Source organism: Leucoraja erinacea, unplaced genomic scaffold, assembly GCF_028641065.1.
Source record: "Leucoraja erinacea ecotype New England unplaced genomic scaffold, Leri_hhj_1 Leri_248S, whole genome shotgun sequence".
Taxonomy (NCBI): domain Eukaryota; kingdom Metazoa; phylum Chordata; class Chondrichthyes; order Rajiformes; family Rajidae; genus Leucoraja; species Leucoraja erinaceus.
The window spans coordinates 128,605-155,000 of NW_026576149.1; the positions used below are offsets into that span (position 1 = coordinate 128,605).

A 26,396-nucleotide genomic window follows, 5' to 3' on the forward strand; every position below is an offset into this window, starting at 1 on the left:
ACCAGCGAAGTAGATAGTTCAGCACTGATCTCTGGTTGCAGTAGGGCGATTCAGTTGTGTTGGAAGGAACTGCAGATGCTGGTTTAAATCGAAGGTAGACACAAAAAACTAGATTAACTCAGCAGGACAAGCAGCATCTCTGGAGAGAAGGAATGGGTGACGTTTTGGGTCCCCTGAAACAAGGGCCTAAAGAATGAAGACATTGCGGATGTTCTACATTGGGCGCAAATGGAGGAATTGGGAGTAGGGATAGTCTTTGCAGGAAGCAGGGTGGGAAGAAGTGTAATCAAGATAGTTGTGCTGCAGACAGATACTCCAGCACTCTGTGAAACGTCACCTATCCATGTTCTCCACAGATGCTGCCTGACCCACTGATACTCCAGCACTCTGTGAAACGTCACCTATCCATGTTCTCCACAGATGCTGCCTGACCCGCTGAGTTACTCCAGCACTCTGTGAAACGTCACCTATCCATGTTCTCCACAGATGCTGCCTGACCCGCTGAGTTACTCCAGCACTCTGTGAAACGTCACCTATCCACGTTCTCCACAGATGCTGCCTGACCCGCTGAGTTACTCCAGCATTCTGTGAAACGTCACCTATCCAGGTTCTCCACAGATGCTGCCTGACCCGCTGAGTTATTCTCAGTCACTGATCTCATGGACAGACTTGTACTAATAGATGCTCCACACTGGGCTGAGTTTCCACAGGGTTTTACGCTGTTGAATAAAGAAGCAGATCAATTGGATCTTTAAAATATTTGTTTTTAATTCAAATGCTTTTTACCAATACAATAACAAAAGTTATTTTAAAGCAAAAAAAACTGCACATAAATCCACAACAAATTTCAGTAGTGACAATCATGACAAACATTGTCTTTTCACAGACTGTACGTGTCCAATAACTTTCAATCTTCTTCATTCAATATTCCAATGGTCGTACATTACGTCTGTTTTGTCGTGGGTTGTTTCTCAATAAAGATGTTTACTTAGTGTAAGTAATATTGGTGAATTAAGGTGGGGATTGTGTCAGCCCTGACGCCGTACTCTGATCATTGACCCTGGATAGATTGTCTGAGCACAAGAGGCTGCAAAATATTGCAGCCATTGGCAGGAACAATGGGCATGTGTGAAGTGATGGTACACGCGTGTGTACCCGTGTACCGAGGTCATGCATGTGTAGTAGCTACCAAAGATAGACGCAAAGTCCTGGAGTAACTTATTCTCCAGAGATGCTGCATGACCCGCTGAGTTACTCCTGCACTTTGTGTCTATCTGTGGTATAAACCAGCATCTGGTTCTTTGTTTCAACATACTTGGTAGTTTATTGCCTTCATAGATTGTGTTTTGTTGAAGATTGTTTCTCATTGAAGATGTTCACTTGGAATAAGTAATATTTCCTGAATAAAAGCAGGCAGTGTGTCATCCCTGGCACCGTATTCTGATGAGAAACGTCACCTATCCATGTTCTCCACAAATGCTGTCTGACCTGCTGAGTTACTCCAGCACTCTGTGAAACGTCACCTATCCATGTTCTCCACAGATGCTGCCTGACCCGCTGAGTTACTCGAGCACACTGGGCTCCCAGATTCTAGGCCCGGGATATAGGGTGCACATCTTTACGGGCATGGGCTCAAAACTGCAAAATGATTCCAAGGCCACTGTAAACTTGTATGTAACGTGCCTTTCAATAGACTCAGGATAATGTCTCCACAGAGACTGAAGTTGCCCAGGTTGTTATGGGGAAGATTTAAACTTGAGTGTTATGTATCGTGGAGTATAAGGATGATGAACTCATTATGTTTCAATGAGGGGGGACCTCATTGAAACTTACCGAATAGTGAAAGGCATGAATAGAGTGGATGTGGAGAGGATGGTTCTACTAGTGGGAGAGTCTCGGACCAGAGGGCACAGCGTCAGAGTAAAAGGACATACCTTTAGAAAGGAGATGAAGGGACATTTCCTTATTCAGAGAGTGTTGAATCTGTGGAATTCACTGCCACAGACGGCTGTGGAGGCCAAGTCATTGGGTATTTTTCAGGCAGAGATAGATAGATTGTTGATTAGTACGGGTGTCAGGGGTTATGAGGAGAAGGCAGGAGAATGGGGTTGTGAGCCATGATTGAATGGCAGAGTAGACTTGATGGGCTGAATGGCCTCATTCTGCTTCTATGTTTCACTCAGCACTGCAATAATCAAGAAATCGTTATATTTCTACAGTGCCTTTGGTGGCAAGAACATTCCATAATGACACACTTTTTGTAGTCAGTTATACTTGTAATGTAGGGAATGGATTGGCTTGTTTTCAAACTGCAACTTCACCAGTTGAAAAATAAAAACAATTAGATATCCTCTTGTTTGAATGAATTTAGTTTAGTTTAGTTTAGAGATAGAGCATGAAATCAGGCCCTTCGGTCCACCAAATCCACGCCTCCCATCGATCACCCGTTCTGTTCATCCACTCTCTACACACTGCGGACAACTAACAATTCGATTGCTCTAAGAGTGAATACCCCTCTCTGCTAACAGAACTGCCATGGGATGATATGGGTTGGTATTTCAACTTCACCATGGTCAGCAGTGAGGCAATCCCTTGTTGCTGATGTGGAAGTAGCAACACCGACCGATGTTGCTGATGTAGCAGAGCGTGCGTGGTTTCAATCTGATAGAGTCTGCATTTCCAGGTAGTGATACTGGGCTCAATGTGGATTGTCAAAAGCAAACTGGACATGATCGTGAGGGAATTGACATGCAAGTGGGAGAAACATTGCTGATCATCTAAAATCAGTACCCCGTTCCTGCTTTCTCCCCATATCCCTTGATTCCGTTAGCCCTCAGAACTAAATCTAACTCTATCTTGAAAACATCCAGTGAATTGGCCTCCACTGCCTTCTATGTATGATGTTGTGGGAATTACAGAGCTGCAAGAGGATTGTAGCTGGGAACTGGTATACGTCCTATCGAAAATACAAACAGGTGGGCAGAGAGGGTGGGGTAGCTCTGGTGGTAAGGAATTAAATTCAGTCCCTTGCGAGGGATGACATAGAATCAGGAGACTTATAGTCATTGAAGATAGAACTGAGAAATTGTAAGGGTAAAAAGACCCTAATGGGAGTTATGTAAAAGGCCCCCAAACAGTAGCCTGGAGATAGCGTGCAAGTTGCATCAAGAGCTAAAATTAGCATGTACCTAAGGTAATGTTACGATTGTTGTGGGAGATTTCACATGCAGGTAGATTGGGAAAATCAGGTTGGTACTCGACCCCAAGAAAGGTAGTTTGTGGAGTGCCTCCGTGATGGATTCTTAGAGCAGATTGTATTGGAGCCTACCAGGGAGAAAGCAATTCTGGATTTAGTGTTGTGTAATGAACCAGATTTGATAACGGAACTCAAGGTAAAGGAGCCATTTGGAGGTAGTGACCATAATATGATAAATTGTAATCTGCAATTTGAGAGGGAGAAGGGTAAATCGGAGGTGTCAGTATTGCAGTTGAACAAAGGGAACTATGTTTGCATGAGGGAGGAGCTGGCCAAAGTTGACTGGAAAGATACCCTAGCATGGATGACAATGGAACAACAATGGCAGGCGTTTCTAGGAATAATACAGAAGGTGCAGGATCAGTTCATTCCAGAGGAAGAAAGATTCTAAGGGGAGTAAGAGGCGACCGTGGCTGACAAGGGAAGTCAAGGACAGTATAAAAATAAAAGAGAAGACATATAACACAGAAAGATGAGCGGCAAGCCAGAGATTGGGCAACTTTTAAACTTCAACAAGGTAACGAAAAAGGCAATACGGGGAGAAAAGAATTATGAAGGTAAGCTCGCCAAGAATATAAAGGAGGATAGTAAAAGCTTCTTAAGGTATGTGAAGAGGAAAAAATTAGTTACGACAAATGTGGGTCCCTTGGAGACAGAAACAGATTAATTTATTATGGGGAACAATGAAATGGCAAATGAGCAGGTATTTTGGATCTGTCTTCACTGATGAGGACACAAACAATCTCCCAGATATAGTAGTGGCCAGAGGATCTGGGGTGACGGAGGAACTGACGGAAATCCACATTAGGCAGGAAATGGTGTTGGATAGACTGATGGGACTGAAGGCTGATAAATCCCCAGGGTCTGATGGTCTGCATCCCAGGGTACTCTAGGAGGTTTCTCTAGAAATCGTGGACACATTGGTGATCATTTTCCAATGTTCTATAGACTCAGGATCAGTTCCTGTGGATTGGAGGGTAACTAATGTTATCCCACTTTTTAAGAAAGGCGGGAGAGAGAAAACAGGGAATTATAGACCAGTTAGCCTGACATCGGTGGTGGGGAAGATGCTGGAGTCAATTATAAAAGATGAGATAGACGAACACTTGGATGGCAGTAACAGGATCGGTCCGAGTCAGCATGGATTTACGATGGGGAAATCATGCTTGACTAATCTTCTGGAATTTTTTGAGGATGTAACTAGGAAAATGGACAAGGGAGAGCCAGTGGATGTAGTGTATCTGGACTTTCAGAAAGCATTTGATAAGGTCCCACATAGGATATTAGTCGGCAAAGTTAGGGCACAAGGTATTGGGGGTAGAGTATTGACATGGATAGAAAATTGGTTGGCAGACAGGAACAAAGAGTAGGGATTAATAGGTCACTGCTATGAGGATGCACAGTGACGTGGACAGGTGGGTGAATGGGCAGATGCAGTATAATGTAGATAAATGTGAGGTTATCTACTTTCGCGGCAAGAACGGGAAGGCAGATTATTATCTGAATGGTGTCAGGTTAGGGAAAGGGGAAGTACATCGGGGTCTGGAAGTCTTAGAACATCAGTCACTGACAGTAAGCATGCAGGTACAGCAGGCAGTGAAGAAAGCTGTTGGCATGTTGGCCTTCTTAACGCGAGGAATTTAGTATAGGAGCAAAGAGGTCCTTCTGCAGTTGTACTGGGCCCTGGTGAGACCACACCTGGAGTGGTCTCGCCAGGGCCCTGTACAACTTGTATTCACTGGAATTTAGAAGGATGAAATAGAAACATATACAATTATTAAGGGATTGGACAGGCTAGATGCAGGAAACATGTTCCCGATGTTAGGGAAGTCCAGAGCCAGGTGCCACAGTTTAAGAGTAATGGATAGACCATTTAGAACTGAGATGAGGCAGTGGAGACCATATCACTGGATGCAATCAGTGGATGTAATCAGTTAGATAGAGCTCTTAGGGCTAGCGGAATCAAGGGGTATGGGGAGAAGGCAGGAACTGGGAACTAATTGTGGATGTTCAGGCTCGAACGGCCAAATGGCCTACTCCTGCTCCTATTTTCTATGTATCTATATCCATGTGACAGAGAATTCCACAGATTCAGAACTGGCTAAAGAAATCGCTGGGGTTTAGAAGAATGAGGGGGGACCTCATTGAAACACCAAATAGTGAAAGGCTTGGATAGAGTGGATGTGGGAAGGATGTTTCCACTAGTGGGAGTGTCTTGGACCACGGTTCATAGCCTTGGAATAAAAGGACGTTCCTTTAGGAAGGTGATGAAGAATTTCTTTAGCCATTCTTCAGGTGGTGATTCTGTGAAATTCATTGTCACAGATGGCTGTGGAGGCCGTCAATTGATATTTTTAAGGCAGAGATTGACAGATTCTTGTTTAGTACGGGTGTCAGGGGTTATGGGAAGGCAGCAGAATGGGGTTGAAGGATGGGTCAGCCATGTTGAATGGCGGAGTAGACAATGGTCCGAATGGCCTAATTCTGATATCACTTATCACCTTACGAGTCGATGCAAGGAACTGCAGATGCTGGTTTACAAAAAAAGACAGAGTACTGGAGTAACTCAGCGGGTCAGGCAGCATAGAAGCATAGAAAATAGGTGCAGGAGGAGGTCATTCGGCCCTTCGAGCCAGCACCACCATTCATTGTGATCATGGCTGATCGTCCCCCATCAATAACCCGTGCCTGCCTTCTCCCCATATCCCTTGATTCCGCTAGCCCCTGGAGCTCTATCTAACTCTCTCTTAAATCCATCCAGTGATTTGGCCTCCACTGCCCTCTGTGGCAGGGAATTCCTCAAATTCACAACTCTCTGGGTGAAAATGTTTTTTCTCACCTCAGTCTTCTCTGGTTCTCTGGGCATAGAAGCATAGAAAATAGGTGCAGGATTTTAAATTCTACACATAGGTGCAGGATTAAAATTCTACACATTTTGGGTTGGGACTCATGAGTGAGTATTGTATTCCTAAATAGTTTGCCACAGATATTACAAATTATTGTAGAGAAATTATCTACTTCAAAGAGCAAAGGACAGCAAGCTGGAGGAATTGAGCAGGTCAGGCAGCATCTGGGAAGGTGGGAGGAGGAAATGGACAGATGATGTTTCGTGTTGAGACTTCCATTGTTTTCTCTGGAACGCTGGAAGTTGCAGTGAGACCTGAATTATGGCACAGATTGGGTAGATAGTCACAATCTTTTTCCCAGAATAGGAAAATCAAAGACTAGAGGGCGTAGGTTTAAGGTGAGAGGGGCTAAGTTTAAAGGAGATATGCGGGGCAAATTTTTTTACACAATGGGTGGTGGGTGCCTGGAACGTGCTGCCGGTGGTGGTGGTGGTGGAGGCAGATATGATAGTGGTGTTTAAGAGGCTTTTAGACCAGCACATGGATATGCAGGGAATGGAGAAATATGAATCAGGTCCAGGCAGTGAAGATTAACTTGGCATCATATTTGGCATGGGCATTGTGGGCTGAAAGGCCTGTGCTGTCCTATTCTATCTTCTGTTTGCCCAAAGTGATTTAGGACCAATGTTTGCACCTATGTAGTACAGTAACATGGGTCTGGATAGATGGTGTTAGCAGGAGAGACTTCTCTCCTTGTCACTCGATGTTAGTGTCAGTCCAAGCTTCAGATGTACCCAGTCAAGTTTTGTCAATGCAAGCAAACTGAGTGTCCAACATGTAGAACTCCCCATAAAAGGAGGCAGATAAATGTAACTCAAATCATTGAAAGATATTGGGGCTTTTTTTTTCTATCGGTGGTGTAATGTTTGGATGAATTCAAACAACCAAGCCGAGTTCTGACAAAGGCGACTGGATCTCAAGGCCAGAGACTCGAAACATCGACCATCCTGGTCTTTTACCCAGGGTAAGGGAATCAAGATCCAGAGGACATAAGTTTAATGAGAGACGGGAAAGATTGAGGGGCAACATTTTCACATAAGGTGGGTGTATGGAACGAGCTGCCAGAGGAGGTAGTCGTGGCAGGTACTATAAAATACGTTTGGACAGGTACATGGATAGGATAAGTTTAGAGGGACATGGGCCAAACGCGGGCAGGTGGGACTAGTGCAGATGGGGCATCTTGGTCAAATGGGTAAGTTGGGCCACAGGGCCTGTTTCCGATGTCTATGACTGGTGCCCTATGTCTGGGAGATGTGGGGACATGTAGACGATGAATACAGACGTTCAGCTGTGAACGATGTTGGACAACTGTGGCAAAAGGAATGATCGGTGACTGGATAGACCACCATGGTGGGCGAGAATCTGTTTGCATGTCATCAGCACATCAAAGCAGGTCATGTACCTTAACGCAGGCGGGCATCTGTGCCGTCAACTGGGGCCTTCACGGGGTTGACTATAAAGGGAAAGGAAGGGCAAGGTCAGGCTGGAAAAGCCACACAGCATTTAGGAGCTAGAGTCATACAGCAGGGAAATCAGGCCCTTCGGCCCAACTAGCCCATGCCGACCAACATGCCCCATTCATGCTACTCCCACCTGCCCATGTTTGGCACATATATCTCTAAACCTATCCTATCTGTGTCTGTCTAAATGTCCTTCAGAGAGACCATGGTGTTCCAAGTTACTGTATTACATCAATGAAAAGGATTGTCCTCGATAACTTGGGACATAAAACAGTACGGCACATCAACAGGCCCATCAGCCTACAATGTCCATGTTGAAAATGATTACAAAAACCAACTCTGATCGTCATGCATGTAACCCATATCCCTCTATTCCCTGAACATCCAAGTGCCTATGCAAGTCTCCTAAACACCACTATTGTATCCGTCTCCACCACCTCCCCCTGGCAGCGCCCCAATAATCTCTGTGTAAAACAGACTTGCCCCGCACATCTCCTTTGCACTTTGGCCCCCTCGCCTTAAAGTTATGCCCTTTAGTCTTTGACATTTCCACTCTGGGGAAAAGGTTTTGACTGTCTACCCAAACTTGAGGTATGAAATATTATTCTAACTCAGTATGGAGATTCAGTGACAATGAACAGTACAGTGGTGTGGGGTATTGTGCTGCTGCCTCACAGCTCCAGGCCAGTATTTTCCCAGTTCGATCCTGACCTTGCGGAGTTTGCACGTTCTCCCTGTGATCGCGTAGGTTTTCTACGGGTGCTACAGTTTCCTCCCACATCCCACAGACGTGCGGGTTTGTAGGTTAATCGGCCCTCTGTAAATTGTCCCCTAGTGTGTAGGGAGTGGATGAGAAAGTGGGATAACATAGAACTAGTGTGAAGGGGTGATCGATGGTCGGCATGGACTGGGTGGGCTGTAGGGCCTGTTTCCGTGCTGTATCTCTAAGTAAGTAAGTACTAAGATTGCATCAGAATTAATTGTGTCGGGTGTGTGTAAGTTTGCTTCCATCTCACCTGCTCCCGGCCGATTCCCACTCCTGAAATTTGTTCTTTTGCACGGATTGGGAGAAAAACAGATGAAAGAGGGTGAGAGTGATTTGCAACAACAGGTTTGTCAACAAGTCTATGTACAGCGAGGAGTTAACACAGCTCTGCACGGTGGCTGCGGTGAGAAGGGAAGCAGGTTACTGATGCTGCAGGAAGTCCTTCAGCAGCCTGGGCAGCTGCAGCTGTGGAATGTACTGTAGACGGGGCCTGCCGATGCAGTTTCTCACACACAGGCGGCAAAGCTGGCACAACGAGCTGGGAGTGGCTGCAAAGGAAGCAAGCGGAGACACAATCAGTCAGCAACAGTCCCACGCTCCCGTCACCGTCATCAATTCACACGGAAACAAACCGAGACTCGGGGACGGCTGAGACTCTCATTCCCAGTATAAATCGCCACAGAGAACATACAACAGAAGTTAGACACAAAATGCTGGAGTAACTCAACAGGACAGGCAGCATCTCTGGAGAAAAGAAATGGGTGACGTTTTGGGTCAAAACGTCACCCATTCCTTCTCTCCACAGAAGTTGCCTGTCCCGTTAAGTTACTCCAGCATTTTGTGTTTGTCTTTGGTGTAAACCAGCAGCTGCAGTTCTTTCCGACGTGGAACAGTACAGCACAGGAACAGGCCCTTCAGCCCACAATATTTGTGCCAACATGATGACTAGCTGAAGTGATCTCATCTGCTTGTACATGATCCATATCCCTCCATTCCCTGCATATCCATGTACCTATCCAAAAGCCTCTTAAACACCGCTATCGTATCTGCCTCCACCCCCCACCCCTGGCAGTGTGTTCAAGACCCCCACTGCTCTGTGTAAAATAAACTGCTCAGCACATCTCCATTAAACATTCCCCCTCCCACACTATAGCTGTGCCCTCTAGTGTTGGACATGTCCACCCTGGGGAGAAGGTTCAGAATGTCTACCCTATCTGTGCCTCTCATAATTGTATGGCATGTGATCAGATCTCCCCTCGATCACTGACGATCCAGAGATACCAATCCAAGTCTATCCAACCTCTCCCTGTAGTTGAAACCCTCTAATCCAGGCAGTGGAGAGTTGACACAGCAGGTGCTGACCCCATGGTCCACGACTATTCTGATGTGGTGATTCTCTGGGTAAACCATGTGACAATCTCAGCCTTCAGCACCCACCCTGTAGATCCCAGATTCCACCACCGTGCTGTGAGAAGCTTGACTGCGCCCGCCTGCTAGCCTCTTACTCATCTCCCTTAACCTCTGCCCTTTCATTCTGTACATCTCTACCATGGCGAAAGGTTTCATTCCATCTAGCCTATCTATACTGTAGCAGAATGCTGCCTGGATTAGAGGGAAAAGTCACAAAGTGCTGGAGTAATACAGCGGGTCAGGAAGCATGTCTGTCTGAAAAAAAGTCCCACTGAAACATTACCTTTCCATGTTCCCCACAGATGCTGCCTGAACCACTGAGTTACTCCAGCACTCTGTGAAACGTCACCTATACATGTTCTCCACAGGTGCTGCCTGACCCGCTGAGTTACTCCAGCACTCTGTGAAACGTCACCTATCCATGTTCTCCACAGATGCTGCCTGACCCGCTGAGTTACTCCAACACTCTGTGAAACGTCACCTATCCATGTTCCCCACAGATGCTGCCTGACCCGCTGAGTTACTCTAGCACTCTGTGAAATGCCACCTATCCATGTTCTCCACAGATGCTGCCTGACCCAACAATAGACAACAGGTGCAGGAGTAGGACATTCGGCCCTTCAAGCCAGCACCGCCATTCAATGTGATCGTGGCTGATCATCCACAATCAGTACCCCGTTCCTGCCTTCTCCCCATATCTCCTGACTCCACTGTCCCTAAGAGCACTATCTAGCTCTCTCTTGAAAGCATCCAGAGAGCCAGCCTCCACCGCCCTCTGATGCAGAGAATTCCACAGACTCACAACTCACTGTGTGAAATAGTGTTTTGTCCTCTCCGTTCTAAATGGCTTACCACTTATTCGTAAATAATGGCCCCTGATTCAGGACTCCCCCAACATCGGGAACATGTTTCCTGCCTCTAGCGTGTCCAAGCCCTTAATAATTTTATATGTTTCAATAAGATATCTTCTCATCCTTCTAAACTCCAGAGTATACAAGCCCAGTCGCTCCATTCTATCAACATATGACTGTCTCACCATCCCGGGAATTAACCTCGTGAACCTACGCTGCACTCCCTCAATAGCAAGAATGTCCTTCCTCAAGTTTGGAGAACAAACGCGTCTGACGGGTGTGAACGTGAGGAAAGCTGTAGGCCCAGATAGTATACCTGGGCAAGTGCTAATCAGCTAGCTCCGGTGCTCACCACAATATTCAACCTCTCCCTGGCCAAGTCCATGGTCCCTGCCTGCTTCAAAAGATCCATCATTGTATCTGTACCAAAGAATGCCTCTCCAGCTTGTTTGAAATGCTTCGAGAGGCTGATCGAGAACCACATGTGCGCCTTCCTCCCTCGCAACATGGACCCGCTACAGTTCGCATACCGTCTGAACAGATCCACGGACGATGCGGTCTCCCAGGTTCTGAACACCACTCTCTCTCACCTTGACAGCCAGGAGGGGGGCTATGTGAGGATGCTGTTCATTGACTTCAGTTCAGCCCTCAACACGATAGTCCCCACCAGACTTGCTGAGAAGCTGCTGGTACTGGGGCTTAACACACTCCCCTGCGTACTGGACTTTCTCACCGCCAGGCCCCAGGTGGTCAAGATGGGGAGACATACATCCAACCCCCTCACCCTGAACACAGGATCCCCCTAGGGTTGCATCCTCAGCCCCCTACTGTATTCCCTATACACACATGACTGTGTGGCTAGGTTCAGCTCCAACTCCATAATCAAGTTTGCTGATAATAATAATAATAATACATTTTATTTTTGGGCGCCTTTCAGAAATCTCAAGGACACCTTACAGAGATTAACAGGAATAATAAAACATATAATCGGAATAAAATAAATAATAAAGACATCACAGAAACACAAATTAAAAACAGAATTGAGTCCAAAAACAAAAAAAAAATCAAAAACACAATGTGAAGAGAGAGCAGCGGCAGCTAAAGCGCGCTAGCGTCCACTCTCCCTTCCGACAGCCATCTTGGACACAGACTAACAGGTTTACTTACAGATAGCAAATGATGACACTGTAGTGCTGATGACACTGTAGTGGTGGGCCTGATCTCCGATAATGATGAGAAGGCTGATCTGGCACTCTGGTGTCAGGACAACAGCCTCCTCTTGAATGTCACTAAAACTAAGGAGCTGATTGTGGACTTTAGAAGGGCTCAACATCCGAGGACATAAACGCCACTGGAGATAAACGGGGCTACTGTGGATAGGGTGACCTGCTTTAAATACCTGGGAGTCCACATCACACTGCCGCACTGGTGAATAAGGCAAGGCAGCGCCTTTACCACCTCAGGCAGCTGAGGAAATTCAGTCTCTCTGAGGATCCTTCAGTGCTGCTACTCTGGGGCTGTGGAAAGCATCTTGTCCGGCAACATCACAAACTGGTTTGGGAACAGCTCTGCCCAGGACAGGAAGGCTCTGCAGAGAGTAGTGCGTTCAGCCAACTTGACAAAACTGCACACAATACACCAGGTGTGGTCTCACCGGGGCTCTGTACAACTGCAGGAGGACTTCTTTGCTCCCATACTCATTTCCTCGTGTTATGAAGGCCAACATGCCATTCGCTTTCTTCACTGCCTGCTGTACCTGCATGCTTACTTTCAGTGACTATTGAACAAGGACCCCAGATCCCGTTGTACTTCCCCTTTTCCCAGCTTGAAACCATTTAGATAATAATCTGCCTTCCTGTTTTTGCCACCAAAGTGGATAACCTCACATTTATCCACATTAAACTGCATCTGCCATGCATCTGCCCACACCACCAAACTCTGGGCTTCTGACCCTCTCCTCAGTTAAGGGGAAATTGGGGTTGCAAACTAGAATGCCAGAATGGCCAGTGACACCAGTTGCGTGCGGAGTGGGAGTAAACATAGAAACATAGAAATTAGGTGCAGGAGTAGGCCATTCGGCCCTTCGAGCCTGCACCACCATTCAATATGATCATGGCTGATCATCCAACTCAGTATCCCGTACCTGCCTTCACTCCATACCCCCTGATCCCCTTAGCCACAAGGGCACATCTAACTCCCTCTTAAATATAGCCAATGAACTGGCCTCAACTACCCTCTGTGGCAGAGAGTTCCAGAGATTCACCACTCTCTGTGTGAAAAAAGTTCTACTCATCTCGGTTTTAAAGGTTTTCCCCCTTATCCTTAAGCTGTGACCCCTTGTCTTGGACTTCCCCAACATCGGGAACAATCTTCTTGCATCTAGCCTGTCCAACCCCTTAAGAAGTAAGGAGTAGTACCTATTGCTACAGCCTCTCACGTAGTCATAGTCACACAGCGTGGAAACGGGCTCAACTCATCCATCTACACGTCCCACCTATCCCCGCTTGGCCCATATCCCTCTAAACCTTTCCTATCCATGTTCCTGCTCAAATCTTTTAGTTCAGCTTAGTTTACCGAGGTACAGTGAAAAGCTTTTGTTGCGTGCTAACCAGCCAGCGGAAAGACAACACGTGATTTCAATCGCACTGTCCACCGTGTACAGATACAGGATAAAGGGAATATTATTTAGTGCAAGATAAAGTCAAGTAAAGTCCGATTAACGATAGTCCGAGGGTCTCCAATGAGGTAGATGGGAGGTCAGGACTGCTCTCTAGTTGGTGAGAGGACGGTTCAGTTGCCTGATGTATTATTGTCTTGTTATAAACCACGTGTGGGACCAGTGTTGCTTCCAGCCACCAGTCTATGAATAAAGCCGGTACACCCCGGGGTTTACCTTCATAATGTAGCAGCAGCCTGTCGACGGAGCTACTGGTGACGGCCACATCAATGGGCCGCTCTCCCTCCGCATTCCTGGCTCGTACCTCCGCTCCAAAGTCGAGCAGCAACGTGACGATATCCGGGTTGGTCTGCCGCGCCGCTGTGTGTAGGGGGCTGTCCTGATGTTTGCCTTTCTGCACATTGGCTCCTGCAGTCGACACAAAGTACCACAGGCACCGCCCTTTAATGCCAGCACCATGAAAGCATCTGCTTAGCAAGCCTCACGTCAGCCTGGAGCTGTGTACACTCATCAACATGAACCTGGAGCTGTGTACACTCACGAACATGAGCCTAGTGCTGTGTACACTAATGAACATGAGCCTAGAGCTGTGTACACTCACGACCATGAGCCTAGAGCTGTGTACACTCACGACCATGAGCCTAGAGCTGTGTACACTAATGAACATGAGAGCTAGAGCAGTGTACACTCATGAACATGAGCCTAGAGCTGTGTACACTCATGAACATGAGCCTAGAGCTGTGTACACTCATGAACATGAGCCTAGAGCTGTGTACACTCACGAACATGAGCCTAGAGCTGTGTACACTAATGAACATGAGCCTAGTGCTGTGTACACTAATGAGAGCCTAGAGCTGTGTACACTCACGAACCATGAGCCTAGAGCTGTGTACACTAACGAACATGAGCCTAGAGCTGTGTACACTCACGAACATGAGCCTAGAGCTGTGTACACTCACGAACATGAGCCTAGAACATGAGCCTAGTGCTGTGTACACTCACGAACATGAGCCTAGAGCTGTGTACACTCACGAACATGAGCCTAGTGCTGTGTACACTCACGAACATGAGCCTAGAACTGTGTACACTCACAAACATGCATAAACTAAACCTAACCTAAAACAATTAGAACATAGAACATTTCAAAAAGAAGCAAGAATAATATTTAAATGTTGCACACAATCCCATCACTGACTCACACACTCGGACACTCACACACAGACATGTACAAACATGCACGCACATGCTCCGCACATAAGCATGCACACAGGCACTCACGAGCACACACACACATCCACACACAGCCACACTCTGTACATTGAAAGTAAATTCTAAACATAATGTAAGTGTAGAAGCTCTCACCTGCATGGAGCAGTTTCTTAATGCAGAAGTACTGCTGATGGACACAGGCAACGTACAGTGGCGTTCCTTGGTGTGGGATGTCCAGGTCTATGTCCACTCCCCAGGAGATCAGGACTTGTATGCATTCACTGTGACCTGGGTACAACAGCGGGGTTTCAAAGCCATGCCACTGACAACTTTAAACTAAAATGTGTTCATTGTATGAAACCGTAACTTGCTTCAACATATTCTAATTCTTCACTTCATAAAACATTTTAATTCAGTCATAGGGAGAGAGTGAGAGAGAGCAGCAGAGGTCAGCTGTGACGCAGAGTGCTGGAGGTGTACGATCACATGGGAGGTCATGTTGCAGTTATATAAGATGTTGGTGAGGCCACATTCAGAGTATTGCGTAGGAAGGAACTGCAGATGCTGGTTTACACTAAAGATAGACACAAACTGCTGGAGTAACTCAGTGTGACAGGATGAGGTATGGTCTCGACCCGAAAAGTCACCCATTCCTTCTCTTCCGAGCATTGTATTCAGTTCTGGGAACCAGGTTATAGGAAAGATGCTGTCGAGCTGGAAAGGGTGCAGAGAAGATTTGCGAGGATGTTGCCAGGACTCGAAGGGCTGAGCTACAGGGAGAGGTGGGGCAGGCTGGGACACCTTAGATCCTAGGAGGATGAGGGGTGATCTTATAGAGGTGTGCACAATCATGAGAGGAATAGATTGGGTAGATGCACAGAGTCTTTAGCACAGAAAAAGGGGTGATAGGGGAGGTTTGATATTTGGGAACAAGGGTGGGATATTTGGGGAGGAGGGGAGTAATAGGGGAAGAGAGGGGTATTTGGGGAACAAAGATGGGATATTTAGGGAGGAATGGTATTTGGGAAGCAGAGTGTAAATGGGAAAGAGGGGGGTATTTGGGGAAGAGACGGGTTATATGGGGCAGGGGGTATTCGGGGGAAGGGGAGGAATGGCTGACCTTTACTGGACGCCTCATGGATAGCTGAGACCAGGCAGTCCTGGCCTTGCAGGCTGGCTCCGTTCTGTAGCACCAGCTCGGCACAGTTGGCACTGCCGCTGGAACACGCATTGAACAGCGGCGTCACCCCGTCAATGGTGATGGCATTGACCTGCGACAGGACAGTGGTAGTGCATTAGTCGTGCATTACCCCAGTGCAGTGCAGCACGTTAGTCGTGCATTACCCCAGTGTAGCGCAGTGCATTAGTTGTGCATTACCCCCGTGTAGTTCAGTGCATTAGTCGCGCATTACCCCAGTCCTTGCAGCATGTTAGTCATGCATTACCCCAGTGCAGTGCAGTGCATTAGTCGCGCATTACCCCAGTCCTTGCAGCATGTTAGTCATGCATTACCCCAGTGCAGTGCAGTGCATTAGTCGCGCATTAGCCCAGTGAAGTGCAGTGCATTAGTCGTGCATTACCCCAGTGCAGTGCAGTGCAGTGCATTAGCCCAGTCCATGCAGCGCGTTAGTTGTGCATTAACCCAGTCCTTGCAGCACGTTAGTTGTGCATTACCCCAGTGCAGTGCAGTGCATTAGTCGCGCATTACCCCAGTGCAGTGCAGTGCATTAGTCGTGCATTACCCCAGTGCAGTGCAGTGTATTAGCCCAGTCCATGCAGCGCGTTAGTCGTGCATTAGCCCAGGACCAGTACAGTCTTCTTCTTGTCGAGTCCACACACAAGATTAGAAGTTGTTCAGCCAGAGCTGAACACACATCTCAGCATCTGCACAATGGCGTCTGTCTTGTCACTTCTTGTGTGTGGTGGTGGAAAGATTGATGAAAACAGGGCCGCGATCGACGTGAACGCCCTCTCCTCAACCCCACCGAGTACAGTGCAGCAATTAGTTTATTGTCATATCTACCAATCAAACTGCAGAAACATTTATCGTCTGCTTTGATTTGTCGTTTTCACACCTTACCCTTCCTTATCTCAAGTCTCCTTCTCCGCTGACTCTCAGCCTGAAGAAGGGTCTTGACCCGAAACGTTACACATTCCTTCTCTCCAGAGATGCTGCCTGTTCCGCTGAGTTACTCCAACATTTTAAGTCTACTGATTTAAACCAGCACCTGCAGTTCTTTCCTACATGTTCTAATCTCTGGCCTTTGTTCCAACTATCTGTCTAGAAACCTTTCTTCTTACAATCAGTCTGGATAAGAGTCCCGACCCAAAACGTCACATATCCATGTCTCACCACCCCCCAGAGATTACAAACAAACCCCACTGAGTTCCTCCGGCACTTTGTTTGTCTTTTTGTAACCACTCCTGGCTGGGGCAACATCCTCTCCACATCCACTCGATCCAGGCCTTTCACTAATCGGTAAATTTCAATGAGATATCCCCTCATCCTTCCAAACCCCAGCGAGTTCAGGCCCAGGACCATCAAACACCCCTCTTATGTTAACCATATAACCATATAACAATTACAGCACGGAAACAGGCCATCTCGGCCCTACAAGTCCATGCCGAACAATTATTTTCCCTTAGCCCCACCTGCCTGCACTCATACCATAACCCTCCATTCCCTTCTCATCCATATGCCTATCCAATTTATTTTTAAATGATACCAACGAACCTGCCTCCACCACTTCCACTGGAAGCTCATTCCACATCGTTACCACTCTCTGAGTAAAGAAGTTCCCCCTCATGTTACCCCTAAACTTCTGTCCCTTAATTCTGAAGTCATGTCCTCTTGTTTGAATCTTCCCTATTCTCAAAGGAAAAAGCTTGTCCACATCAACTCTGTCTATCCCTCTCATCATTTTAAAGACCTCTATCAAGTCCCCCTTAACCTTCTGCGCTCCAGAGAATAAAGACTTAACTTATTCAACCTTTCTCTGTAACTTAGTTGTTGAAACCCAGGGATCATTCTCGTAAATCTCCTCTGTACTCTCTCTATTTTGTTGACATCCTTCCTATAATTGGGCGACCAAAATTGTACACCATACTCCAGATTTGGTCTCACCAATGCCTTGTACTATTTTAACATTACATCCCAGCTTCTATACTCAATGCTCTGATTTATAAAGGCTAGCATACCAAAAGCTTTCTTTACCACCCTGTCTATATGAGATTCCACCTTCAAGGAACTATGCACGGTTATTCCCAGATCCCTCTGTTCAACTGCATTCTTCAATTCCCTACCATTTACCATGTACGTCCTATTTTGATTTGTCCTGCCAAGGTGTAGCACCTCACATTTATCAGCATTAAACTCCATCTACCATCTTTCAGCCCATTCTTCCAAATGGCCTAAATCACTCTGTAGACTTTGGAAATCCTCTTCATTATCCACAACACCCCCTATCTTGGTATCATCTGCATACTTACTAATCCAATTTACCACACCTTCATCCAGATTATTGATGTACATGACAAACAACAAAGGACCCAACACGGATCCCTGAGGCACCCCACTAGTCACCTGCCTCCAACCCGACAAACAGCCATCCACCATTACCCTCTGGCTTCTCCCATTCAGCCACTGTTGAATCCATCTTGCTACTCCTGCATTTATACCCAACAGTTGAACCTTCTGAACCAACCTTCCATGAGGAACCTTGTCAAAGGCCTTACTAAAGTCCATATAGACAACATCCACTGCTTTACCCTCGTCAATTTCTCTAGTAACCTCTTCAAAAAATTCAAGATTAGTCAAACATGACCTTCCAGGCACAAATCCATGTTGACTGTTCCTAATCAGACCCTGTTTATCCAGCTGCTTATCTATATTATATATCTCTAAGTATCTTTTCCATTAATTTGCCCACCACTGAAGTCAAACTAACAGGCCTATAATTGCTAGGTTTACTCTTAGAACCCCTTTTAAACAATGGAACAACATGCTCAGTACGCCAATCCTCGGGGACTATTCCCGTTTCTAATGACATTTGAAATATTTCTGTCATAGCCCCGGCTATTTCTACACTAACTTCCCTCAATGTCCTAGGGAACCCAATCATCCTCAGGATTATTCTTGTAAACTTCAGCTCTATGTTTCCAACAATGGGAAGAGTCTCGGACAAGAGGGGACAGCCTCAGAATAGTCAACTTTCTTCTGAATATAAACTTCAGCGTCAGAGTAAAATGACGTGCCTTCAAATTGGAGACGAGGAAGAATTTCTCCTCGTTTCAGCCAGAGGCTGGTGAATCTGTGTAATGAATTGCCTCCGATGGCTGTGGAGGCCAAGTCATTGGGTATTGATGAGGCAGAAACTCATCGCCTCTTGATTAGGAAGGACATCAAAGGTCATAGGAAGACGACGGGGAATGGGGTAGGGAGTGAATGATCAGCCAAGATTAAATGGCCGAGCAGACTCGACGGGCTGACTGGCCTAATTCTGCTCCTAAGTCTCATGGTCTCTCCAACACCAACACATCCCTCCTCGGATATGGAGCCCAAAACTGCGCACAATATTCCATATGTGGTCTGAACCAGCGCCTTACAGAGCCTCAGCATCACATTCCTGGTTTTTATATTCTAGCCCTCTCGAAATAAATGCTAGTGTGGCATTTGTCTTCCTCATTCCCGACTCAACTTGCAAATTAACTTTTGGGAATCCTGTCTCAGAACTCCCAAGTCCCTTTGCACCTTCGATTTCTGAATCCTGAATCAATAGACAATAGACAATAGGTGCAGGAGTAGGCCATTCGGCCCTTCGAGTCAGCACCCCCATTCAATGCGATCATGGCTGATCATCCCCAATCAGTACCCCGTTCCTGCTTTCTCCCCATATCCCCTGACTCCGCTATCTTTAAAAGCCCTATCTAGCTCTCTCTTGAAAGCATCCTGAGAACCGGCCTCCACCGCCCTCTGAGGCAGAGAATTCCACAGACTCACAACTCTCTGTGAGAAAAGGTGTATCCTCGTCTCCGTTCTAAATGGCTTACTCCTTATTCTTAAACTGTGGCCCCTGGTTCAGGACTCCCCCAACATCGGGAACATGTTTCCTGCCTCTCACGTGTCCAAACCCTTAACAATCTTATATGTTTCAATGAGACCCCCTCTCATTCTTCCAGAGTGTACAAGCCCAGCTGCTCCATTGTCTCAGCATATGACAGTCCCGCCCTCCCAGGAATTAACCTTGTAAACCTACGTTCAATAGCAAGAATGTCCTTCCTCAAATCCATATATTCCTATGAAAGGCCTGAGTTAATATGCTTTATTAGTGGCGCTATGTCAGCAAAATGATTTTTGATAACAAGATCTTTGCTGCACAGTTTGTTAGCATGCAGAATGATTTGTGGGAGAGATTGGCGAAACAAAATACAATTAAACTCCATCATGTCCTGTTACTTACATCAGCACCGGCTTCTATTAAGGCTTTGGCACATGCGACATGGTTCCCTAGACATGCTTCATGGAGAGGAGAAACGTGATCTATTGTCAGCGTGTTGGCACTGTGACCCTGGATGCACGCAAGATGATACAAGGACATGGTTAAGATGGATCCCCAGACAGATTGGAAATTAGTTCAACATTTTTGATAAAGTCACTCCCCCTCCGTCTCTGAACTCTGACCCCAAACTGACCACATCACATTCTACGGACAAGAATCATGATACCCATTCGCTACAGAGGTTTAGTTTAGACACAGCATGGAAACAGGCCCTTTGGCCCATCAAGTTCACTCTGACCAGCGGAGTTTGTATGTTCTCCCTGTGACCGCGTGGGTTTTCTCCAGGTGCTCTGGTTTTCTCCCACATTCCAAAGACGTGCGGGTTTTAGGTTAATTGGCTTTGGTAAATTGTAAAATTGTCCCTAATGTGTAGGATAGGGCTAGTATCTGCGGTGATCGTGATCGGTGGGCCGAAGGGCCTGTTTCCGCATTGTATCTCTAAAGCCTCAAGTCTAAAGCCATTTCTAAGCTTGAAAAGAAGTAAGAAGGCCTGGAGGACAATGTCCTTACAAGGGTTTGGGCTTGGAACATCAGGGCAATAGCCTGCCTTACAATTGCTATTCCCCTTTCTCAAGAGACCACTGAAAGATACCACATCTTCTCATTGCTCTCATTGCCCCATTCTATGTGACCCACCCTGGGCTCAGGTTTAAGATAACTTTACACAGACGGTGGTGGGTGTGTGGAACGAGCTTCCGGAGTAGATAGTTGAGGCAGGTATTATCATAATGTTTCAAATATTTGGACAGGTGCATGGATAGGTCAGGTTTGAAGGACATGGACCAAGCGCAGGCAGGTGGGACTAGAGTAGCTGGGACATGTTGGCCGGTGTGGGCGAGTCGTATAACTCTAAACTACATGTAGATAGAAATGTTGGCCAGCCCGAAGTGTAGAAACCCAGGAGTCAATGAATGAAAGGCAAAGTACACTGACCTGTGCGAGCAAGGTTTTGAGGGACAGAAGGCGACCTTGGCTGGCTGCTTCATGCAGGGGTGACCGGTCTGCCCAGGAACCTGCAGAAACAAGAACACTGTCAATACAACCGCTAGTCAGAGTGGGCATGAGGTTGTGTGGAGACTGTTCTGTACACGTTATACACCACAATGCTGAAGCTGCTGGACATTCTTCTAAACTCCAGCGAGTACAGGCCCAGTGCCGTCAAACGCTCATCATAGGTTAACCAACTCATTCCTGGGATCATTCTTGTAAACCTCCTCTGGACCCTCTCCAGAGCCGGCACATCCTTCCTCAGATATGGGGCCCAAAATTGCTCACAATATTCCAAATGCGGCCTGACCAGCGCCTTATAGAGCCTTAGCATTACATCCCTATTTTTTGTATACTCTGGAATTCTCTTGAAATAAATGCTAGCATTGAGTTTGCTTTCTTTACTACCGATCCGACTGCAGATTAACTTTTTGTGAATCCTGCACCAGCTCCCATCCCTTTTCTCTCCTCATTGATTAAATCACATTAATTCACATTAAATCTTAAACCTCACCTTAAACCTATGCCCTCCAATTTTGCACTCCCATTTCCCTCCACAGATGCTGCCTGACCTGCTGAATTTATTCAGCACTCCCCCACCTACAAATCCAAGAAAAAACTTTTGCCAAATGTGGACACAAGGAACTGCAGATGTTGGTTTACGAAAAGAAACAAAGTACTGGAGTAACTCAGGGGGTTAAGCAGAATCTCTAGAGTACATGGATAGGGGACGTTTTGGGTCGGGACCCTTCTTCAGGCCGTGTATTTTATTTGCCAAATTACCGCAATCTATTTACAATGAGGGTTGGAGCACGATAGCTGTTACACAGTATTGTTCCGACTACTTCTCAACCAGGGGAACCATTCCTTCTACATTGGACCCTTCTCTCTTTCGTGTTAACATTTGCTCATTACCGACAATCTATTTACAAGTGACTGTGCAACGATAGCTGTTACACAGTGCGTCAATATTCCTCACCACACCACCTCCATTCCTTCTACATTGCACCCTCTCTCTAGTTGGTTAACATTTCTCATGTACAAGAAAACATAATGAACAACTGTGCAACAAAACAAACCTGCGTCAATATCCATCACCACACCAGTAGCATTCCAACCATAGCATGATACAAAGTAGTTGGTTCATCTACAGATTTACAGAGGGATTATTCACAGAGGAATACATTAAAATTGGGAATTCCCACATGCTGACAGGAGAAAAGACATTAACACATCGTGTAGTATGACACTTAGTATTTCCCTTCAACAGTAATGCAGCGAGTGGCCATTCGGACAGTAGTTCGCAGGCATCGCCTACACTTTAAAAGTATCATTAAACACAGATTTACATGGTTGGCCACATTTGAAGTATTTCCTTCAGTTCAGGACATCCCAATTCCAGGTTTCTGGGGAGAGAGAGAATAGACATTAGCTAATCGGTGCAGGAGAGACCATTCGGCCCTCTAGAGCCAGCCCTTGAATTCAATGTGATCAGGACCTGCCTCCACCGCCCTACCCGAGGCAGAGAATTCCACCATATCCTCTGACCGCTATCTTCAGAGTACTCCAGCTCTCTCTTGAAAGCATTCAGAGGACCTGCCTCCACCGTAGACTCTGAGGCAGAGAATTCCACAGATGGCAGAACTCCACTTGCTTGAAAGTATCCAGCGGTTGGGACCTTCTGGAGTTGAGGAGAGGGGATTGTTAGGATAGGTAGAGAGATAGATCAGCCATGTTTGAATGGCGGAGTAGACTTGATGGGCAAAATGGCCTAATACTACTCCTATTCCTTATGGCATGAGAATGTTGGGACTTCTGGAGAGGGTGCAGAGGGGGTTTACCGGAATGTTGCCTGTCATGGTGCCAAAACGCTGGCCACTCTTGCATATGGACTCAGTGGACTTTCAGTACTTGATCGGGGATTGTATGTGTACGGCAACAATCTTACTGATCTGTATGCAAAAAACATCACTGAACCTTAGTACACGGGATATAGAAGACCCATTGGATTACGGGGTTCAGCTACAGGGAGACGTTGGACAGACTTGGGTTGTTTTCTCTGGAAAGCTGGAGGTTGGTCGAGCGACCTGATAGAAGTTTATAAAACTATGAGAGGCATAGATAGGGTAGACTGTCAGAAGCTTTTTCCAGGAATGGAAAAAACAAATTCTAGAGGGTAGAACTTTAAGGTGAGAGTAGCAGAGTTTAAAAGAGATGTGTGGGGCAGGTTTTTTTACACAGAGGGCGGTGAGTGCCTGGAACATGCTGCCAGGGGTGGTGGTGGGGGCAGATACGATAGTGGTGTTTGAAAGACCTTTGGATGGGCACATGGATATGCAGAGAATGGAGGGATGCTGGTTATGTGTGGGTAGATAAGTGATGGTCTTGGCATCATGTTGGGTACAGACATTGTGGGCTGAAGGGCCTGTTCCTGTGCTATACTGTGCCATGTTCAAATTAAACACAACAGAAGAATAGAAAGCAACAATGTAAATAGGCATTTCAAGACCTTGATGTGCATCATTTCTAACATCTTCTAACAGATAACATGCTGTGCTGTTCAAATTAAAATACAATTTTTGATGGTTGACAATAAAGAAATAATAACGCACCCGATACATGCTTTAGTAAACCCAAATATTAGTGAGATAATAGGTTGGAGAAAACGCTGAACAAAGTATTATCAGCGGGTCAGGCAGCATCTGTGGAGAACATGGATAGGTGACATTTCACAAAGTGCTGGAGTAACTCAGCGGGTCAGGCAGCATCTGTGGAGTTGCCAGCAATAATTGGCACTTAACTGTAGAATAAGCTGTAATTAATTGAAGGAACCAAAAGCTAATGACTTTGCATAAAACCGTAATTAATAAGTGCACATATCTTATGCTGTTGGGCAATGGTAATCGATAAACGTCCCAAAGTGAAACAAAAGTATTAAAAATAGCAAGTTCATTAAATAAGAAAATCCTATTCATTTTTGTTCAGAGGAGCTGCAAGTTATTAAGCAACAAGTGTTCAACTTCTCCAAGGTCCACGTCAACCTTCCACCTGAAGCCATAGCTAGAGTCAGTCATAGAGACACACAGCATGGAAACAAACCCCTTCGCACAATTTTCTCACGCCGACTAACATGTCCTATCATCACTAGTCCCACCTGCCTACATTTGGCCCATATCCCTTGAAACCTTTGCTATTCAAGTACCTGTCTAAATGTTACCACACCGCGATAGTCCCCGCCTCAACTACGTCCTCTGGCAGCTCGTTCCGTACACCCACCACACTATGAAAAAGTTACCCCTCAGGCCCGCATTAAATCCTTCCTCCCTCACCATAAACCTCTGATTCTCGATTCCCATAATCTGGGCAAAAGGCCTTCTACATCTCTATAAGATCACCTCCTAAGCTCCAAGGAATAAAGTCCTAGCCTGCCCAACCTCTCCCTGTAGCTCAGGCCCTCGACTGCTGGCAACATCCTCATAAATCTTCTCTGTGCCCTTTCCAGCTGAAAAACATCTTTCCTAAACCAGTTGTTCAGACCAAAACTGAAGACGATACTGTAAATGTGGCCTCACCAGTTCGCAAGCCTTGTGCAAGTAGTTTCAGGGAGAGAGGAGCGGAGAAGACAGCAGGCTTGCCCAGCAAGGCTACGGGCAGGCCAATGGGCATCGCACCAAGGCCTTTCGCTGACATGTCAGCTTCTGATGCTAAACTTGGACAACTGACCTCACCCTGCCTCGGTTTACAACTCAATCTCAGCGTGCAGAGCCCACGGCCTCCACAAACAACATCCACAGCAAGCAGGCCGCCCAAACACACAGAGCCAACATAACTTCTACGCATGTCTCACTCTCCCTCCACCTCCCCTCACACCCCTGCATTCAGTACCTAAATCTCCATCTCCCCACGGCCTCTCAAACCACCAGTAGGAGTCGCAGCTGGGATTCATATTGAGTCAGGAGCTCCGTAAACAATCCCTAGCAACACTGATCCGCAAACTGGCCCAGCCAACCCTCCTTCTCCATTTCATATCAACTTTGAACCTTCGCAACTCCGGCTACGAAACTATCGTGCAGGAATACATCAATTAGTACATAGAACAGCACAGGAAGATAGGCACAGAGTGCTGGAGTAACTAAGCGGGTCAGGCAGCATCTGTGGAGAACATGGATAGGTGATGTTTCACAGAGTGCTGGAGTAACTCAGCGGGTCAGGCAGCATCTGTGGAGAACATGGATAGGTGACGTTTCACAGAGTGCTGGAGTAACTCAGCGGGTCAGGCAGCATCTGTGGAGAACATGGATAGGTGATGTTTCACAGAGTGCTGGAGTAACTCAGTGGGATAGGCAGCATCTCTGATAGAATGAATGGTTAACGTTTCAGGTTGAGACCCTTCTTCAGACTGAGAGGGAAACACAGAGATAAGGAACGGTAAGGTGTGAAAATGAGACGTCAAAATTGATGAAGTTCAAGGAAAATGTCGAGTAGATCATTGTTAGCTCGGAGACAATGAAGCATACAGAGATAAAATGTAATCAGGGGGCAGTAAGACTGGTGGGAGAACTGGGAAGGGGGAGGGATGGAGAGAGAGGGAAAACAAGGCCTATTTAAAGTTAGAGAAGTCAATGTTCATACCGCTGGGGTGTAAACTGCCCAAGAGAAATATGATGATCAGCCATGATCACAATGAATGGCGGTGCAGGCTCGAAGGACCAAATGGCCTCCTCCTTCACCTATTGTCTATGTTTCTAAGATGTGCTGTTCCTCCAATTTGCACTGGGCCTCACTCTGACAATGGAGCAGGCCCAGGACAGAGAGGTCAGATTGGGAATGGGAGGGGGAGTTGAAATGTTTGGCAGCTGGGAGATTAAGCAGACTGAGCAGAGGTGTTCAGCCAAACGACCGCCCAGTCTACGTTTGGTCTCGCCGATATGTAGTAGTCCACACCTGGAACAGCGGATACAGTAGATGAGGTTGGACGAGGTGCAAGTGAACCTCTGCCTCACCTGGATAGACCGCCGGGGTCCCTGGATGGAGTCGAGGGGGGAGGTAAAGGGACAGGTGTTGCATCTCCTGTGGTTGCAGGGGAAAGTACCAGGGGAGGGGGTGGTTTGGGTGGGAAGGGACGCGTTGTCCCGGGGGTTTCGGGGAGAACGGTCTCCGTGGAAAGCAGAAAGGGGTGGAAATGGAAGATGTGGCCAGTAGTGGGATCCTGTTGGAGGTGGCGATAATGTCGGGGGATTATGTGCTGTATGCGACGGCTGATGGGATGGAAGGTGAGGACAAGGGGGACTGTCCCTGTTACGACTGGGGCGAGGA

At 46.7% G+C, this 26,396-nt stretch overlaps 2 protein-coding genes across 3 annotated transcripts in view; both read right to left on the bottom strand.

The window, feature by feature from the left end:
* spata4 (spermatogenesis associated 4) overlaps positions 1–2,730 on the bottom strand; it is a 28,551-nt gene extending 25,821 nt beyond the window's left edge. The window contains exon 1 of the mRNA XM_055666354.1: positions 2,569–2,730. Coding sequence (XP_055522329.1) covers positions 2,569–2,730 — 162 coding nt within the window. The remainder of the gene's footprint in view (positions 1–2,568) is intronic.
* LOC129716493 (ankyrin repeat and SOCS box protein 5-like) overlaps positions 749–26,396 on the bottom strand; it is a 27,091-nt gene continuing 1,443 nt past the window's right edge. Inside the window, exons 2-8 of one of the 2 annotated variants that reach the window (XR_008726647.1) lie at positions 21,027–21,106; positions 19,995–20,102; positions 15,656–15,806; positions 14,689–14,823; positions 13,543–13,734; positions 8,639–8,936; positions 749–7,615 (exon numbers count right to left, since the gene is read on the bottom strand). Coding sequence is in view for 1 of the 2 variants with exons in the window: in XM_055666356.1 (XP_055522331.1) it covers positions 8,809–8,936; positions 13,543–13,734; positions 14,689–14,823; positions 15,656–15,806; positions 19,995–20,102; positions 21,027–21,106 (794 nt within the window). In the remaining variant the exon portion in view is untranslated. Of the gene's footprint in view, positions 8,937–13,542; positions 13,735–14,688; positions 14,824–15,655; positions 15,807–19,994; positions 20,103–21,026; positions 21,107–26,396 lie in introns of both variants that reach the window. The other variant, XM_055666356.1, reaches the window with a different exon arrangement.